This window comes from Phoenix dactylifera, chromosome 8 (genome assembly GCF_051530095.1).
Source record: "Phoenix dactylifera cultivar Ajwa chromosome 8, Ajwa_hap1_PhDact_Kaust_v1.1, whole genome shotgun sequence".
In the NCBI taxonomy this organism is placed as follows: Eukaryota; Viridiplantae; Streptophyta; class Magnoliopsida; order Arecales; family Arecaceae; genus Phoenix; species Phoenix dactylifera.
This window is the reverse complement of record NC_143197.1, coordinates 30,421,674-30,440,357: the sequence shown is the minus strand read 5'-3', so window position 1 is coordinate 30,440,357 and position 18,684 is coordinate 30,421,674. Positions and strand designations below refer to the sequence as shown.

The following is an 18,684-nucleotide window of genomic DNA, read 5'->3' as shown; positions in this document are numbered from 1 at the left end:
TCCTCAAACTGTAAATGCTTATGCTTGGATTAATTGGTATTTTTATTTTTTTACTGATGCTGGTCCCTAGTTGAGAATTGAAATGGAAAACGTGAGGGTTGAAGTTGGTTTGGCTGCACGCCTCGAAAGAGAGAACACACACACAAAAATACAAAAAAGAGTCAATTTTTGAAATCAATTCAATGTGATTCCTAAAGCTAACATTGAGGCAGATGATTAAGGCTTGCGGTCTAGAGAGAACCTCCGTTTAATTCATCACAGCTTTGCCATTCGATTACAAGCAAAAGGTGTACAAACTAAAATCAGTAGACATCAAATCCTGACAAATATTGTGGAAGTTTACAAAGGCCTGGAAACATTCTGCGTCCAGATACAACATGAAGTCGATTTCCTTGACACTCTTGATATGCCTTTCGATCTATTTGGTCACAGATGACGGATCATGTGCCTGTTCCACTTGTCCTCTGCTCCTCCCTCACTCCCGTAGACTGCGACGAGCTCTGTCCCCATAAGCTCGGAAACAACAATTCGTTATTCACGGCGTTCGCCTTGAAGCTAAGATCGACCGTCGCCGCCGCCGTCGGAGACTCCGCCGTCGCCTCGCACGACGCCCTGTGAATTATAAAACTATCCTTCCTGCACCAATGATTTCTTTCTCAGCTCTACAAAATCCACGAGGAAAAGGGAGGGAGAGAGAGAGAATGGGAGAGATTAGTATAAAACCATGCATACCTAGAGAAGAGGGTGCCGCAGAGGCACTCGTACTCGCGGTTGCCGCAGATCCGACTGTGGGCCTTCCAGTCGGTCCGGACGGCGTATTTCTTCGAGCACTTGTCGCACTTCCACTTCTTCTCCCCGTGCTTCCGGCTGTAGTGCTTCTTGATCCCGGTAAGGTCCCCGAGCGCCCGAGCCGGGTCGTGGTACACGCACGTCTCCTCCGGGCACACGTACACCCGCTTCCTCGCCGCCTCCTTCCCGCCGACCGCCTCCGTCGCCGCCGCCGCCTTCTTCTGGGGGAAGTTCCACGGCAGGTTGTGCCCCCGACGGTGGATCTGGAGGTTCTGGTCCCGCCGGAACTCCTTCCCGCAGACCTCGCACACGAAGGTGCTCGCCGATAGAAGCGCCTCCGGCGACAGCGCGATCACCTCCGCCTCCGGATCTTAAAAAAAAAAAAATTGAATTTTTATTGATCAATCGAACAGGACTCGCATCGATTGAAACTGAGAAAGAGGGAGAGAGACAAGAAGGGAGCTTGGTAGGGAACTTTGCCTGGGGTTCCCGGAAGATTTCTCTTTCTCTTGACTCCCGCCGCCGTCCGTTCCACCGCCTGGCGATTACTTTCAGGATTCGACTCGGGATTGTGGTTAGGGTTAGGGTTTGGAATTGAGTCCGGGGTCTCATCTCCGGTCATCTCTCTCGCATAAATCCAAAGCGTAAAGGAGCGAACTTTTTTTTTTCTTCCGCTTCCCCTACTCCAGTATTGGATCAGGCTTGGCAAGAAAACTATGGAAGGGGCGGCGCCACCGCGAAACCAAGAAGACACGGCGGCGGTTTTTTCTGTGCCTGAGGAACTCCCGGTTTATCGCGTTCTCGTTGTTGAGCCAATAGCTTGCTGCGGAGACCGGGAAGCGTGGAAGGCCAGAGACACGTCTCCTGTCCGTCCGCCCATCTTCTTCTATTCTCTGCTCCCTACTGGATTATCCCGTCACCATTAACTTAACAGGAAAAAATTATAGTATGTCTGGACGCGTGGTCATGTATTAACTTGTCTCCTCTCAAAGTCCACTGGATAGGATTAGGATCATTTGTTGGAGACGACTGTTACACTGACACGTTATCCACGTCAAGATTATCATGAATCTTTAATCTTTGCGTAGCTGTCGGATGGGGATTCAATTGGACAAAAAAAAAAAAAAGCGAGTCCATTGAAAGTGTCAGCACATTGTACTTGACTTCATTCGTGGTCCTCCACGAGTTCTTAGGTGGATTTGTTTGAGAGTCTTACCGAGGCAAAAAGATCCCGACCGATTTCATCTCAGTGTGCAAGCTAATCTGGCTGTGAAGGTGTATCAAGATCAAAACTCACGAATAACATCCTCTTTGATGAGCAAACCGCAAATCCAAGGAGAAGAAGGGAGATGTGGGAGCGAAGAGTTCTAAGATTGGAAAAACCGATGTACAAAAAATAAGAAGGGTTGAGTCACACATGAGGTTTGATAAAAAAAACTCCATGTGGGATGGGACCGCAGGAGAAAAAAAAATCAACCATGTGGGTGCTATTTTGTTGCACCTAAGCTCGTGCCTTATAGGAATCTAAATTTGCCCAACTATATAAAAAAATAAAAATTTATTTAGAATACCAATGGATATCGGAAAGAATAGAGGTTTATTTACAATATAGATAGATATTGAGATACATTCTATTCAATTGATTAATATGGTTATTTTTAAGCATTTCATTCGATTAAGTGTATGACAAAAGCTATGAATACCAAAATCTGATCATAAAGTTACTTGATTGATATATAATCTTTATATTATTATGATAGTTAGCAATATATGTAGTGCAGTTCTATCTAGAATTTTTATATTAAGCTATTAATCGTGAACTAGCATGCAAGGTCTTTCATTTTTTTTTTTGCAAAAAATTATTTTTTATCTAGTTTATGTATTATGAGAGAAAATTGCTATAGTAAAGATGCTGGATTGTGCAAATTTAAATTCTTCTAAATGTACACGTCGAAACACACAAATTCTAAAAGTTTACATGGTACGTACGCACCCCTATTCACATAATGAACTGAAAGGGTGAAAGCCAAATAATTGACATGTTTGAAGAAGATTTTTTAGTTGTTATGATTTGCTTTCTTCCATTTTAATTCTAAAAGGTGTATATAAATAAATAGCAAAAAGAAAAATCGCGGCTTTTTTTTTTTTTTCTGAGACCAGCCGACCGCCGCCGCCGCCGCCGCCGCCACCCAGGCAGGATAAGAATTAACAGCAGTTGTAACGTGCGATCCACCAGGCCTGCAGCTACCTGCCGGGCTTGGTTTCTCTCAGCTATCGAGACGCGTCTCTTTCTAATTCCCCTCTTTTCGCTTATTAAAATTCTTCATCAAATGGTCCCATAAGGCTTGGAGAGAGAAAAGAACGGAAGGAAGAGAGCGGTCGCGAGATATCGAATCGAGTGGGGAAGGGGATTGGAAGGGATGGAGGTCCGGAACGTGGACAACGCCTCCGCGGCGCCGTCCTCGCCGGCACGGTCTTCGAAGCAGCCCAAGCTGCCGCCCAATCCCGTCGACACCACTTCGGTGTCCCAGAGGTTCGGATCGCGCCTCCTGTCGCCGATCTTTCTCGCTTGTTGGATCTCTTCTCTCTCGCTTTCTTTGGTTTTGATTCGATCTCTCATTGGACTTCTTCTTTCTTGCAGGCTCCACAAGGAATTGATGTCTCTCATGGTGCGTTTGGCTTCTTGCACATCCCTCTTTTCTCTTATTTCTTTCTTTTTATGTCGTTGAATCGAAAATCGAGAATCTTGGTGGTTTTGGATCCCTTTCTTTGGTGAGCAACGTAGATATTGGGAAGATATTGTGTTTCTTTGATAAATTTTGTGGAATTTTTCTTAGGCTTTGATTTCTTGACTGTAATCGCATTCTCTGGCGGGGAATGGATTTCTTGTTTGATATGAGTTTGAGAATGACAGCACTGCAAGTTGGGGAAAATCAGATTTTTTTCCCCCTTCTCTGCCTGTCCTCTCTTGTTTGGACTAGAAGATGGGATGGCATTTACTGGTGTATTTGCAATTTGAGGTCCACAGGGTTCTTATATTTTGATAGGAGTAATTGTCTTGTAATAAGGTGGATCACAGCATGACGGGAATTAATTGGAAAGTTTCAGACTCAGGCTAATCTGCTGGAGAGAAGATTCCATTTTTTTTATAAAAAAAAAAAAAATCCGTATGTTTTCAGTTTCTTTTTATGCGTTCTGGTGTTCTGCACAATGGATTGAGTGTCTCTTGTAACTTAAGCTGGACAACTATATGCTTGACCTATTAAAGGTTGATTGTTGTTAAATTATATTCGCTCCCTGGATTGTTCTACTTGACCTGTATGTTAGGCATGTTGAAGACTTTCTGATTGTTGGAGGATTCTACTTGGTTATAGGATTGCTTCCCATACACTACTTGATTGGGAAATATATTTCAGAAATTTTGGGTCGTAGTAATGAGGCATAAATGACCTTGAATCAGGGATCAGTTGTATTTATGTTATGATGGATCAATTGCCTCGGTAGGACATGCTCCTTTTCCAGGTTAATTGTGTCTTTAACTTTGACATAATCAAGGATAGATGCCTCATTAATCATGTGTGATTTTTCATGGAAACTTTGCTTTTAATTTTGCTTTATAAAATATATGCTGAAAAACATTCAACATAAGCATTCAACATAACTTTGCTAAAAGTTTTTCTTTAATATATAATCCGTATTTTTAGATTCGCTTTATTATGGGATTTTGACAACTTGGCACCTTGTAATGTTCCAACACTAACAGCCTTGCTATTGTACAAGCATCAAGAACTACAACCTTTTGATAAGATCCTTTACTTGATTTATTATTTATTGTTTGTTAGTCACCTCATGGCACTTTGTCTAGCTCCAGTCTCATGGCTTGGCTTGCTATGCTTGATTAAAATAAAATAAAATGAAGCATATAGACTTGATTACATGCTATTCAAAAGTTTTGACATATTCTTTTGGACTATCTGGTGATGGAGTTTCAAGTGTTCTTTTCATATCATCTATTTCAAGGGCTCTTAAAGCTATGTTCTTTGATCTTGTTCATAATGGTGAGGTGAATAACCAAGGGTATGCTAGGCCAGAAAGCATGTTAAGTGAAACATATAGCATTTGGACAAAAAAGTTGTAAGTTGGAAATTTTACTTTTAGGGATCACATTGCTTGTGTTAAAGGTAATATCGGTGATAATTTTTTAAGGCATGCGGTTACAAAAATGCTTTACAATGAAAAATAAAGGCTAGCTTGTTTTTAAGCATAAAATCAACATAATCAACCTCAAAGAAACTTTTGAAAACTGAACTAAGAATTTCGTGGTATGTCCAAATTAGGTATCAGCAAAAACTAGAGAGAATGGGCAGTGAAATTTATGTAATGAATTTATAATTGTTAATTCTCAATGCTCACAAATATTTTCTTCAGTTTTCACTAGTACTAGTAAAGGTTTTTGTTAAGGGTTTCCAATCTCTTATATTTAAAGTCAGATGATTGATCTTTTAGCAGATCATGTAACAAAAGGTGACAGGTTGATTTTATCACAAGCACTGATGCTTCTAGGATGGTCAGTTATGGTACATGTTCATTATTGTGATGAAATCCTGGTACTCTGACCAACTTCAGTTTGATCATCCTGTCTGGTTCTTTAGTCTAAATGTGAATTATATGTGCGGTGCTTTCATGAGAATTTACATTGGGTGGAGAGAGAGGATAAAAGTAGGATCAACCTTGTATTCACAATGCTCAGAAATCAATATATGAGCTCAGAATAAAAATGACTGAATTATAGAGTTATTAGTTTTAGGGATTTTGTAAAATATTGCTTATGGGAGATTGGGCTGAAGATGGGAAGGATCGCAATGAGATTTTGTCTTAATTTTTGATGTGAAGAGATTACCACCACCACCCTTTTCCTTTAGTTCTTTAGTTTTCCACTTAATTTAGAGGCTCGGGTTTACTAGGAGGGATGCATCTTTTATTTTGGAGAGACCTTCCTGATGATAGAATTGAGGTTAGTTTCTTATTTTGTATGATTGATAGGTTAGCCTTTTGGAATTTAGTTAAGTCCATAGCACGGAGGTGAAGTGAAAAATGATATTGTTTTATTTACAATCCATATTTGACTTTTTATCTTTTTGGTGGTACAATACTATGAGAACAAACAATGGAAACTATAAGGAAGCAAAAGACGAGACTGAAGTCCATATGTCAGTTTCTGCAAATCAAAGAAAGTGCTTAACATTGATGTTATTCTGAAGAAAAGGTACTCAGGTTTGCTTCTGCAATTTGACAACCTGAATATAGATAATTGGTTGACATGTTATTTAGGTTCACCTGAACAAAAAGCAGAAGTTATTTGTGTCACATAATTGATGCCTTCCACTTATCTAAAACTCAACATTTGTGATTTCCAGATTATGTCCTTATTAAGGATTATGTCAGGTACTTATACAAAATTTTGCAAATTTTTAGGAACACCAAATGAAGGCTAGCCTTGGCAATATGGTAAGATTGCTCCATTATAATCTAGGTGTCATAGGTTCGAAATATAGAAATAGCCTCATTGCATGCAGGGTTAGGTTGCATGCATCTAATCGTTTCTAGACATTACAATGGTGGGGGCCTCATGCACTTGGATGCCTCTTTTATGAACATCCAAATGGTTGTTTGTAAAATAAGATCAACAGCACATGTTTCTTGGAACCAAACTTACATGTAATATCCAATTCAGGCAGACCGGTAGAGTGGAAAGATATTAGAACACCTGAAAGTGATTGCTCACACAATACATGGATTTAGAACCCAAACTGACAAGTTTCAAACACTTGGTAGGCAAAGGTGAGTACTTCTTTAAGCTTTAGTGAAAACTTTAACCAATTGCTTGGGCAATGCTGTTCGCTAAGCTTCAAGATCTCTTTTCTTGTGGAGATATTTGTTCATACTGCTATTCTAGTTGGCTCTGATGTCATCATTAGTAGTGGCTGAATCCTTTAAATGCTTTAATGAGTGGCCTGTGTTGGAAATTAAGCTTGATGGTCTGCATGGGTAGTTCTATGTGCCATCCTACATGAAAAAATAAAAGTCTTCTAGTCAAATGTCCTAGTCAACGGTTATAGCAGCTGAAAAGTCCTTTGGTAGCGCAGAGTTGTATTAGATACTTGGTAGATGAAGATTTTGTATTGAATGAAGTATCTAGTAGATGAAGAGTTGGAAACTTGAAGAGCCGTAATCAATAGTGTATAAGCTAAAAGGATCCATTGGAGCCTATAAATAGTATTATACTTGGGCCCAATTTTGTATGTTCAAGTCATGAAATAAATTTCAGATTTCACCACTTGTTTCCTATGTTGTGTATATCCCTCTTCCCTACGCCTAGTCCGATTTGCTCCAACAGACTGAAGAAGAAGATTTTCTTGCTGTAGTTTCTCATGCTTGGATATTGAGCCAAAGGTACTCCTATGTTTAGAGTGATAAGAAAAGGGCAAAACATTTAAACTGCTGAGCGATCAGGTCAGTAATTTGAAAGAGAGGAACTCGTAAGAGAAGCTGAGCAGATGTCAAAATTGTCTGATATCAGATCCTCTAGTTCAAAAGGAAGAGCTCTTTATGCAACAACTAGTTTCATTTGCAAGTTGCTATAGTCGAACAAACAAGATCAAGTCTAGAGTTCTTTGGATCAGTGTTGCATTCGTTAATGCTGCTTAGATTAGACAGAAATAGCATCTAGAAGAGAGTAGCAGAAATAAGAGTTCAGAGTTCTAACCAGAAGGAAATTAAGGATTGTTTCAGAGATCTCTTCTAAACATTTCTGAATCAACACCATTCCATGGCTTATATCTATATTCATAGAATGCTTAGAATGAAAGAGGTATAATATGGCTATAAAACTATATATACATTATTATGTGACAGCGTATCTAGTACATATGCTGCTGGTCCTGACAAAGTCTCTATCCCTGATAGATCCACTACAATTACAGTCTCTACAAAAATGATTGGTATATTGTTAAATATGATACTTGTCAGGCAGTCATTAATACGCCATTTATATTTGTGACTTAGGCATTATCTATCATTTTAATTTGGGGCATTAACTAATTTTAATTTTGGTAACTGTTCAAGAAACAGATTCAAACCTTCCGAGCTCTCATTCTAAGATCTGCTGGTGCTGATATCAGAACTATCTTTTGCATGGTATTTTGTTTATGACAGTGCGTATGGAACCCATAAGTTGATCTGCCTTCAACAAGAGAGTGTCTTGGGTGATATTTTACTTGCTTATTAACCATCAAGTAGTTTCAGATCTATGGTAGCATAACTGAGTCCTGCTTCAAGATTGTTTCGTAAAGCCTATGCCGTTATTCCCTGAGAATTTTTGATAGTAATGCTCAATGAGATATCATTTCATGACAAATGGATAAGTTGCATGCTTCACCTTCAACATTGTGGCCTTGGACAAGGAGACACCAGTGTCTCCTTCACACTAGTGATTTAAGGTCTATCTCGTCTTTTGGAAGTCTATTCCGATGAAGGGACTTACTAATCCAATTAAGATGGAAAGTGTATAATCACTATCCATGTTTATTTTCTTATGACCTGTAGTACTGGAGACCATAGATCTATTAGAAATTCTGAAGCTTCTTCAGTGAAATTTTGAATCAAGAGGTTCTAAAGCCTGAATTTGATTAGAGGTTGTTGTTCCTTGGAGGAAGAACTGAACGATAGTTAAAGACATCCTAAATCCGTTGAAAGGAAACCATGGCGACATACCTTGACAGGGAGAAGCGTTTTTGGAGTTAATCTGTTCTCTAATCTGTTGGTTGGATTGCTTCAAAGTCCCATCTTCTGCTATCATCAAAGAAATTGAAAAGTCGTTTTAGGACTAGTCTGTCAAAAGATTGAGTGGAGAGCATGATTTAAATTTAATTTATTTGTCTACTGTTTGCAAACATAGAACAAAGATGGGTTGAATCTTTAAAATATTAATGGAAGAGAGCTACTTATTGTGAGCTCATCTGAGGTATTCTTTCTGTAAAAAATCCCTCTTGGATACAATCAGACAAGGAGAGTTATGTAGGTGATAAAAGTTTTTGGATTTAGTCTTGTATGCTGATTCTTTCCTCTTAAATCTATCCTCAAAATTTAAATGCAGAGAAGCGCATCAAATTTGTGGTGGGAGTTAGAAGCCTACTAAATTAAGTTTTTATTAGGACCCCTGGCTATGTAAAGGAATTATTTTGGATTCTTTAAGTGTTGAATTCCTGTCTACCCTTGGAAACATTCATATTCTAATCTTTGTTCATTTTGCACACTAGTTGCATTGCCGACAACCTTTTACTGAGCAGGTAGCAGCTTTTGGTAAACTTCCCCTTGACAGGTTTAAAGAGCTTAATATTCAGTTCCCTCCAGTAGTATCCTCTGACAGAGTGAAGTTGAAGCTTTGGATAACATGCTACTGCATCACCCGGTATAAAATTTAGGTGATTGTGAACCTGAAACTAGGTATACGAGACTAGCCAATCAATAGCTTCAGGCATGAACTACTCTTCTTGAAGGCTTGAACGTAAAATTGCATCTCCCCTTGGGAAGATTTTTCTTAGCCTGCTGTGCCAACCATATGTTGCAAGAAAGAAATTGTATAACCTTTATGCAGTTGATGTTTTCAGTCTGTCCAGAGCAATCATCAAAAAACAATGCTGATATGATGGATTGGAAAAAATTGCAAAAGAGTAGTACATAATTTGCAGAATCTTCACAACTCAACTCAGCTCAATTTTGCCTTAATCCCAAATTAGTTGGGGTCAGCTACATGAATCCTTTTCCTCATTCCACTTTGTTTAGAGCCACATTTTTGAGGCGATACAAGTCCTTACTATTTCATCCATGTGATTTCGGTCTTTGTCTGTTCCTTTTTCTTTCTATATATATTCGCGAGGACCTGCGCGGACATGTGTTTAGTCCCACAGCCACCGGATAGATCTTGGATACTTATACAACTCTAAAGAACCCAAATAATATCTTCTAGCTAGACTTTTGGGTGAGATCTTGGGTTGTTGGAAATGGTATCAAAGCAAACTCAGCCTATGGCCTATGTGGACTGGAGGACACTGCAACACGGATCTATTGGGACTGACCACGGGCCGATCGTGGTGCTTTTGATTAGATTGAATGGATTTGAACCCTTAGCCTGGCAAGGATGCCATGGCATAAATAAGGAGAGTATGTGAGGACCTGTGTGGGTGTGTGTTTAGTCCCACATTTGCTACGCACTGGATAGATTTTGAGTACTTATACAGAGCCAAAGAACCTAAATAATACATTTCGACTAGCTTTTTTGAGTGAGGTCCATTGTACTGATGTATCCATAAGTTTATATTGTACATATGCAAACCATCAAAGTTATCTTTTCTCAATTTATCCTCAATTGATGCTACCTTCATCTTTTTATGAATGACTGCACTTTTTATTCTATGTATTTTATGTTACCATACATCCATTTCAACATTCTTATTACAGCTACACACATCTTGTGCACATGTTGTTTTCTAACTGCGCAACATTTTGTATCATAAAGCATAAGCTAAATCTGCAGATGAAGCTATAGAATCTCCATATACTTATGAAATGACATATGCTACTTAATTTCATCTGGTCATTCTGTCCAATTTCTGGTTTAGCCTAGACATGGATGAGCTGTAAGGAGAAGGAACCTTCCTCCCAAACCTTACTTCCATGGAAGACATATTTTGGACAGATTAGACTTTTGGACAATCAAGCATGTGCAGAGTTGAGGTCAAGAAGTCTCCGGATTATTTAGTGGCTGTGAAATAGATGGAGATAGAAAATAATTTTCACATATATAGTTGTCTCCTTGTACTGTAGTAGATGAGTGACCAAGGGTACTACACATGTGAGATGAATTATCTGTTGTCCAATTTTACTGTTAGCAGTCTTCCCAAAATAAAATGTGTTAGAAATGTTAAGAGGGCTTTTTGTTTGAGGGTGTTGGAGGTGGTTAAGACATGGATGGAAGTGGTGAAGTGACCTAGGTAGGGGATATTCCCTTAATTAGGACCAGATGACGGATTGTTGTATAAAGCTGATCCCAGGTAGATGTAAAGATATTTGTTGACCTATATCAAAAAAAAAGATATTTGTCGATCATGGTTAGTGTTTCCTCTCGTTATCTCGCATCCCTTGGCAGAACCACGATGCAGTGGTACCTTGTAAATTAGATTATGCAGTAGCATAATCTAATTTTGTTTGAGGGTGTTGGAGGTGGTTAAGACATGGATGGAAGTGGTGAAGTGACCTAGGTAGGGGATATTCCCTTAATTAGGACCAGATGACGGATTGCTGTATAAAGCTGATCCCAGGTAGATGTAAAGATATTTGTTGACCTATATCAAAAAAAAAGATATTTGTCGATCATGGTTAGTGTTTCCTCTCGTTATCTCGCATCCCATGCAGTGGTACCTTGTAAATTAGGTTATGCAGTAGCAACTGACTGTTGTTTGGGTAATTATTTTGAACAAGAAAATCTTGTGTCAATGCATACAGAACTGCTTACTAATGCATTTGCAAATCATTTAATATGCGTAGCTCCTTTCCTTGACAGTTGGATTATTGGATCTCTTTTCTTTCTTTCTTATCTCCCTGTATATAACAGATGAGTGGAGATGTAGGAGTATCAGCCTTTCCTGAAGGCGAAAACATCTTCTCTTGGATTGGTACTATTGAAGGAAGTAAAGGAACTCCATATGAAGGTTTATCTTACAAGCTTTCGTTGCGCTTTCCATTTGACTACCCTTTTAAGCCTCCCCTGGTTAAGTTTGAGACCCCATGCTTCCATCCAAACATCGATCATTGTGGCAACATTTGTTTAGACATTCTGCAGGTAATTTGCAGCCTGATCAAATTAAAGGGTAGGCAATAGCTGTTGAATTTTATTTACTATATTAGAACTGATCCAGTCATCTGCTGTGCAATCTCTGGATTCTTCCCTAGGATATGTGGTCTTCAGCGTATGATTGCAGAACAATCTTGTTGTCCATTCAGAGCTTGTTAGGAGGTCAGTTGGCTTTTTCTGTGCCATGTTATGGATTGCAAGTTTCATGCAAGTAGTTGCATCTCAAACTAATTTTGACTTATTTGATGCAGAACCCAATAATGAAAGTCCTCTCAATAGCTATGCTGCGACACTGTGGAGCAGCCAAGAAGGTGTAATTTTCTGTCTTTATTATTTTCAACTGTTCATTTTATCCATCTTCTAGTGTAGTGTTATTTCTAATACAAGTAAACTGCAATGGAGGTCTGTCATTGTGTTTGGTCCAGGAGAAGTTGCTATCGGACATTGAGGATCTTTATCCTCTTTAACATATTTAGTATTTGGTTACCTTCTATAGTCTCCTGGAGTGGAGAGTCATTTTGACCAAAGTTGATTTTAATTTGGCTGATTTGGCTAAGTATTCCCCTGATAGTTCCATCTTTTAAAAATCTTCCTTGCCTTGGACCTTGACCCGAATTCTGAGTTTGTAACCGTTGGCAGCTTACCTCGTGATAGTTCTCAAGCTTTGATGCTTGCGACGGAATTTTATAACCTATAGATTGATTCCAAACTTACCAGTTTGCACTATATACTCCTTGAGCTTCATGGATTATGAGCAATTTCAACACACATTTTGGCACTTGCTTCCTAGGGCCTTTGATGCATTGACCCTAAATGCAATGCTTTTGTTGACCTTGCAGATTACAGAAAAATGGTTCACAAGCATTACGTGGATATTGCTGAAGTATTAGAAAGTTGAATTGCATACTCTCTTCAAACATACGTTGTGATCACTGCATCAATTGGCACATCGTGTTTCTATAAAAATTGAACCTTCAAGCACTGTATACGTGTTTTATCTCTGTAAAGTTTAGAAGCCTCATTTGGTTAATTGGTTTATAAGCAAACAGTGTAACTGGACATCCATCTCTCCTTATTGAGTCAAATAATGTATGACTCGGAAAAAGCAAGATGGCGGGATTGGCGATTTAGTTGTATTGCAGCATTTATGATAGAACAACTTGTCACGAAGCTATTCATTGTAGCATTTGTTAGTCTCCCAGTGTGCATCTTTGTATAAGTATAGCAGATTGGTTTGCTACCATTTCAAATGGGGCACCGGCGGCAGCGCCTCTTGAGCCGCCATAAAAAAAGGTTGAACGGCCGTCCATAACTCTTCCATTGTCTATCTCGTAATAGAAAAATATTTTCTGGTTTGGATTCCGAAATGATCTATTAATCTGCTAATAAGTCGTTTCATAGCAGTTCGAAAGACCAGAACAAGCTGTTCTGCCATAAGTACCTCTATATTCTGCTCAGCCATGAGTTACAAATTTCACTTCTCTTGCACTTCTTCCTTCAAATTTGGAATCGGTTTGCCCTGTTTTCATCGACTGAAAATTTCATATAAAACTGGAAGAATCAGTAATTCCTACCTAACCAGCAAGCTTTGATATCTTTGCTTGGATATTGATCATAAAAAGCAATATCATGAAAAATGGCAAACAGAAAAGTCTGGAATCTGAGTGAGAGAGGTGGAACAAAAGGGCGTGGAAGGAGGAAAGAGGATAGAAGGAATCAAGACAAGAACCATGTCTTCCACTCGAAAAACCCAAGAGAAGTAAAGAGAAGCCAAGCATCAGGCATGGAGAGGTTGTGCCTGTCCTCAAATGCACTACTCTGACCAAGGGGCAGCCGGCATCAACTCCAGCCCCAGCAAGTCTGACAAAATATCACAGTTATCCTCGTGAAACTCGGGCAGTGGGACAATGATACAACTATCCAACAGCACTCAAGTCAGTGATCAGATCAACAGCCAACTTGCTAACTCCAACACACACAGCTTTCACCAATTTTGAATCCCTCACTGACCAACTTTAAATCCCTTTCCCTATCACAGTGAACCAGATCCAAACAGGCAAGCTGCCTGATCAGAACACAGGCAAGCAATGCCAACAATGGCCAGTACCCATCGGATGCGACGACCATGGGGAACAAGGTGAACATATCAACTGGGATTGTATACACTGGAATGTCCAACACCATATACACTCCGATGACCAGCTTGCAGTGTACCAGGTTGATCAGGCACTCTGACTGGATATCTTCGGATCCTCAGTCCCAGCTGCTGCACCTTGACAGACGAAGAGTGCTGCTGGTCCTTCAGAGGGTCTTCATTGGGCCCTAGAAGAGATTCAGCTGACGCCTCTGGTGTTGTCAAAGAGTAATGTACAGCATCAGGAGGCTTTGCTTGTGCTTCCGCTGCGAGCCTCGTTTGGAGTTTCTGCGTTCTTCAACTCATTTCGGAATGACTGGTAGTCTGGGTTGGCTATTGCAGAATGTGTCTTGGTAAATGCTTTTCTTTGGTTTTTGTTACTTAGGATTTATACTGTTATTTAATTTGCGCATCAACTAAAATAAAGATAGGATGGTTATAACACTTCCTGCTGTTCATACAGCTTTCTGCTTCTGCTGCTAATTCAGTGATGAATCTCATTGTTATTTGTTTGTGTTAAAGAATTGAAGCACAGATGAAGACTGGAAAGCAGTGTAACAGAAAATTAGGGAATTCTCTGTCCAAATAGTGGCTAAAACATTTTCCATGCTTGACATATGATATTTTATTTTCAAATAAATAAAGAGTTTGAATTTCCCAAAATCATGAATGAGAAATTTGTTAGATTTTCCGAAGGTGGGATCACTAAAAACAATCCACAGAGGGTGAAGTATGGATTCATATCATGTTGGATGCATAAATATTAAGATTTGGAAGCACTTGTGATAGACAGATTATCTGTCACAGATATAGTGATGTAGGGAATAGTGTAAAAATTTTTTGTGTAGTTGTTTAATTAGAAGTCTTGGTCAAAAGAAAGTCAGGAGATAAGCTATATAGATATACAGGTGATAAAAATAAGTCCATCAATTGTGCTAACAATAACACAGTGGTTTTAGAACTAAAATGACTTTATGACCATGTGGGATAGAACTTAAACGGCGAAAGATAGTGAACAATCAGATCAATTTAAGAAACCTCCATATGAGATTTCAAATTTCAGAGACAATAAACCAATTTATAAAGAATAAAAGAGAGTACAAGAGACTCAGATTTGCCAATTTTATCTTGGCTGAGCTGTAAAGCATTGTCTTTATAAACCAATTAAACATCTACGCATGTTATAGGTTGCTCTTGTTACTAGTTATTCAAGACGGAAGCAGAGAAAATAATAGAATAAATGAACTTTACATACAGTTGCCATGTTTTCGTGATGAGCTCAAAATTCAATCAAGGCAGCCCCAAAGGACAAACATGCACTCTAGGAATTTATAAGCACAAATTGGAGGAAAGTAAACCCCCTCGTTGAGAGATGTTCGTATAAGAAATTCAATTACTGGTCTACAAGGTCCAAATTCAGAATCTTAAAAGCAAAAATGCTCACTCCCAAGCAATGTGTCATGTTGATTTGAGTAACTCATGAAAATGAAGGATATTGCTAACTTCTTAATTTCTATTAGAAGCAAGAAGAACTGTCACCCAAAAAAATTGAGTTGATGAGACAAAGTTAAATGGTTTAAGAAGTGAAAAATATAGTGGCAAATTGAATCTGTGGCCAGCCAAACAGAACTAGAATGTAAGAATCAGAATGTCTTCCTATAACAGTAAACCAACATGCATCCACACAAATGCAATTATTGTCAGTCGGATGCACCTTTACATTCTAACCAGTAATATTGACGACAGAATAGAAATAAAAAGCGTCTCTATAATGTATCGACCAATGTGAGGTAGAATAGAACAAATCAGAAACAGCACAAACTTAAAAAAAAAGTCAGAAATCAAGAAAGGAACAACCCTGTACCTTCTAGCTAGACAGAAAATACATTGCCTTCCCATGATTCATACTGCATGACTGCCCCTCTATCAAGTTGTCAGTTGTTCATCACATTATTGTAAATAAATTTTTGAGCAAAGAATGCTGCCCTAAAAAATATCTATCATCATTCATCACCGTGCTCTCTCATCGAACATTCTAACAGCAACTATTAAATTCATAAAGCTGAATACACACACACACACACACACACATGGGAACATGCAGCAACAAATTAACGAATACTGATATTTAGAAAAGGATGGACTATAATACATTTAAACTACCATTTTCCGCAAAGAAGACAGATAACAAAAATAAGCATGACAACACACAAAATCTTATTTCCAATTCCATCATATGCACACAACAAAATTGCAAAAGAAAGCACATCTATCATATGCCTTCACAGACGACCCATCGATAACCAAAACACCTTTGTACATCTGAGGTCAACAAAACAATAACAAACATGCCCGACATCTTCCCACCTTCCATTCTTTCCTCTTATATGTAACCCTTAAGCCAAGAGACAAACCAGCATTAAAGGCCCTTCATTATTTGTTCATTTCCATCATGTGAAAAGGGGAATACCTGAGTCATCTGACCATGGCTGCAGTGCACTGATCTTGATACTGTACTTCTTGCAAGCAGATGCCCCATTTGCAGAGCTCGAGTCTGAATTTTCCGACCCAATTGGAGGGGAATTCTCTTCATAAGCACTACCAATATAGCTCCCACACTTGCGGCAGAGGAGTCTGGTCCTATGCCTGAAGAGACCCCATGAGTTCTTCGAATTGAAGTAAGGTAGACACCTCAATTCATCTGTTTGAGAGAACCGACTCTCGTCTATTGAGAAGAAGGACACAACTCCTTTCTTGATTGCTTTCCCGTACTTTAATCCGATGTTGGTGGTGTTCCGATTTGATGAGCTTAGATTCAAGGCATACCCACAGTGACCACAGCTGCAAGAATTTTCTGAGAGTGGATCAAAAGATTTGCCTGCTAAGCTAAAAGATCATGACTGAGCTTACATGAAACTAGGAATTACCGTCCAAATTACCGATACAGAAAAATTCGCGAATTACTTCCTCGTAAAAGAAAGCTAGCAACTGCGCCTAGCTCTAAAATCTAAAATCTACTGTTTCCAAGGATTAGAAACTGAGCCCAGCTTATATTTGGGGAAGCTCGGCCGAGCAAATGAAGATTGAAACACCAAAATCGTTTTTTTTTCCTCAAAAAAAGCTTAAAAAGGAGAAGAAGAATACAAGAGAAGTAAATTTTCCTTTTTGTCGCCAAGAAAAGGAGCAATTGATCATCAGCTAGCCAGGCTTGAGATGAGAAGAAAAAGGTTTTATTTTGGGGGTTTGAGATCGAAAGATCATGATTAAGGTTATGTAAACAAATCTTTACGACTAAATTACCAGATACAGAAAGAAAATTTCTTTTCCTTTAACCTCTCAGGTTTCCAAAGGGTCAGAATTTAAGCCCGGCTTAGCTCAATACTTCAAATTTGGGGAAGCTTGCCTTAATCTCCCCGAATCGAACCGCTCAATCCTCTGTTTCAGCTTTCAAAAGGAAAGGACAGAGAGCAAAGACAGCGGCTGTCTTAATCTAGCAGAAGGAGCAATCGAGCTCATCATTCACTGGCCAAGCTCCAATCTTTCAAACAAATTTCAATACCTTCAGAGAAATCACTTCAAGATTCTCTTCTTCTTGATAGAAAAGAAGGAAAAATTAAAGAAAAAAAGAATACGGAGAAGAAGAGAGAGAAGAGAAAGAAAGAAAAGACACCTATAAGTAACGTCTCTTTGGGAGGGGTACGAATGGAGAGCCATTGCCGGGGTCCCCGACATGCAGCCGTCTTGGAGAAACATCGGACTCGGAGAAGAGAGAGAGAGAAGAGCAGTAGTCGGCGCTGTGGACAGGGGAGGAGGCGATGCCTTCGAGAAAGAGAAAGAAAGTGGAAGAGAGAGAGAGAGCGAGAGACAAGAGGTTTCACGGTCGAGGTGTAAAGTACGCCGCGGAGGAGCCAAACGGATCTCTTTATGCAATGCTTTTCCCACTGCCGGTCCGCGTCATTAGTCTTTTTAATTACGCTATCTTGTTGCCTAATCTGGTACGACGGTTTGATTTGTTATTGTATTTATTCTTTGTTTTTTTATCTCTTTCCATCATTAACCTAATTATTATTATTATTATGTTATGTACCTTACTACCGTTCTAGTGGTTAATGAGACATGAAGGATACTTTGTAATGATCTCACAGGAATGAGAGCATCCTCCCGTTAGGCTGTCGATTTATTAAAAAGAAAAAGATGTATGTGAAAATTGCTCAATTTAAATAAATTGCTTGAATGAGCAAGCATTGTATGATGAAGAGCAGAGGCAATGCAATCTTGTTTTAACAATTGAAGATAATTGTATTACTTTCGTATGATGTTATAAGGAAACACATTTAATAAGTTTGTGGATTCGTTCATTGATCTTGTTAGCCTTTCAAATTTTTAGTCATGGCTTCAAATAAGAAAGGATGTCGGCTAAATTGCCATCTCAAGATCATCTAATGATAGATGTTTCTTTGTCCATTACAAATTATAATCATTTAGTTGGAAGGAAACTTACTAGGTTAAGCTTAGAAAAGAGTGGTGCCAAGAGAGTACTGGTGAAGGACACCACATGGGCCAAGCATCATACCTTCTTGCAATTCTATGAACCCCAAGCAGTTGTTGGTGCAATTCACTACAGTTGTAGGGGATATTTGCCTATATATGAATGCTGCCAAAGTCTAAACTTATATAAAATTAACTAAACAAAATGAAACATGATTCTTGAAAAAATAAACGAAATGAAACAGATTATAGTTGTATCCCAAATATAGGTTTCTGAATCTTTTTTCCTTCAATAAAGCAGAAAGTTGCTGTCTACTTGAATAGGAAGCACAATCTAGGAGTAGGGTGGGGGGATTAACAG

The 18,684-nt window shown here is 38.9% G+C and overlaps 3 protein-coding genes across 3 annotated transcripts; 1 reads left to right on the top strand and 2 right to left on the bottom strand.

The window, feature by feature from the left end:
• Positions 1-231: 231 nt before the first annotated feature.
• On the bottom strand, positions 232-1,853 carry LOC103718477 (C2H2-like zinc finger protein). Its single transcript, XM_008807330.6, has 3 exons — positions 1,270-1,853; positions 733-1,159; positions 232-636 (listed from the first exon to the last, which is right to left on the bottom strand). Exons 1-3 carry the CDS (start codon positions 1,409-1,411, stop codon positions 441-443), a joined length of 765 nt encoding a protein of 254 aa, XP_008805552.4. The 5' UTR covers positions 1,412-1,853; the 3' UTR covers positions 232-440.
• A 708-nt stretch (positions 1,854-2,561) lies between these two features.
• Positions 2,562-12,884, top strand: LOC103718471 (uncharacterized). The gene is made up of 6 exons (XM_008807319.5): positions 2,562-3,322; positions 3,431-3,458; positions 11,462-11,689; positions 11,800-11,863; positions 11,953-12,012; positions 12,541-12,884. The coding sequence occupies exons 1-6, from the start codon at positions 3,210-3,212 to the stop codon at positions 12,597-12,599; spliced, it is 552 nt and encodes a 183-aa protein (XP_008805541.4). The 5' UTR covers positions 2,562-3,209; the 3' UTR covers positions 12,600-12,884.
• Positions 12,885-15,934: 3,050 nt separating this feature from the next.
• LOC103718465 (uncharacterized protein At4g08330, chloroplastic-like) lies at positions 15,935-17,725 on the bottom strand. The gene is made up of 2 exons (XM_008807306.6): positions 17,506-17,725; positions 15,935-16,676 (listed from the first exon to the last, which is right to left on the bottom strand). The coding sequence occupies exons 1-2, from the start codon at positions 17,586-17,588 to the stop codon at positions 16,286-16,288; spliced, it is 474 nt and encodes a 157-aa protein (XP_008805528.1). The 5' UTR covers positions 17,589-17,725; the 3' UTR covers positions 15,935-16,285.
• Between the last annotated feature and the right edge of the window lie 959 nt (positions 17,726-18,684).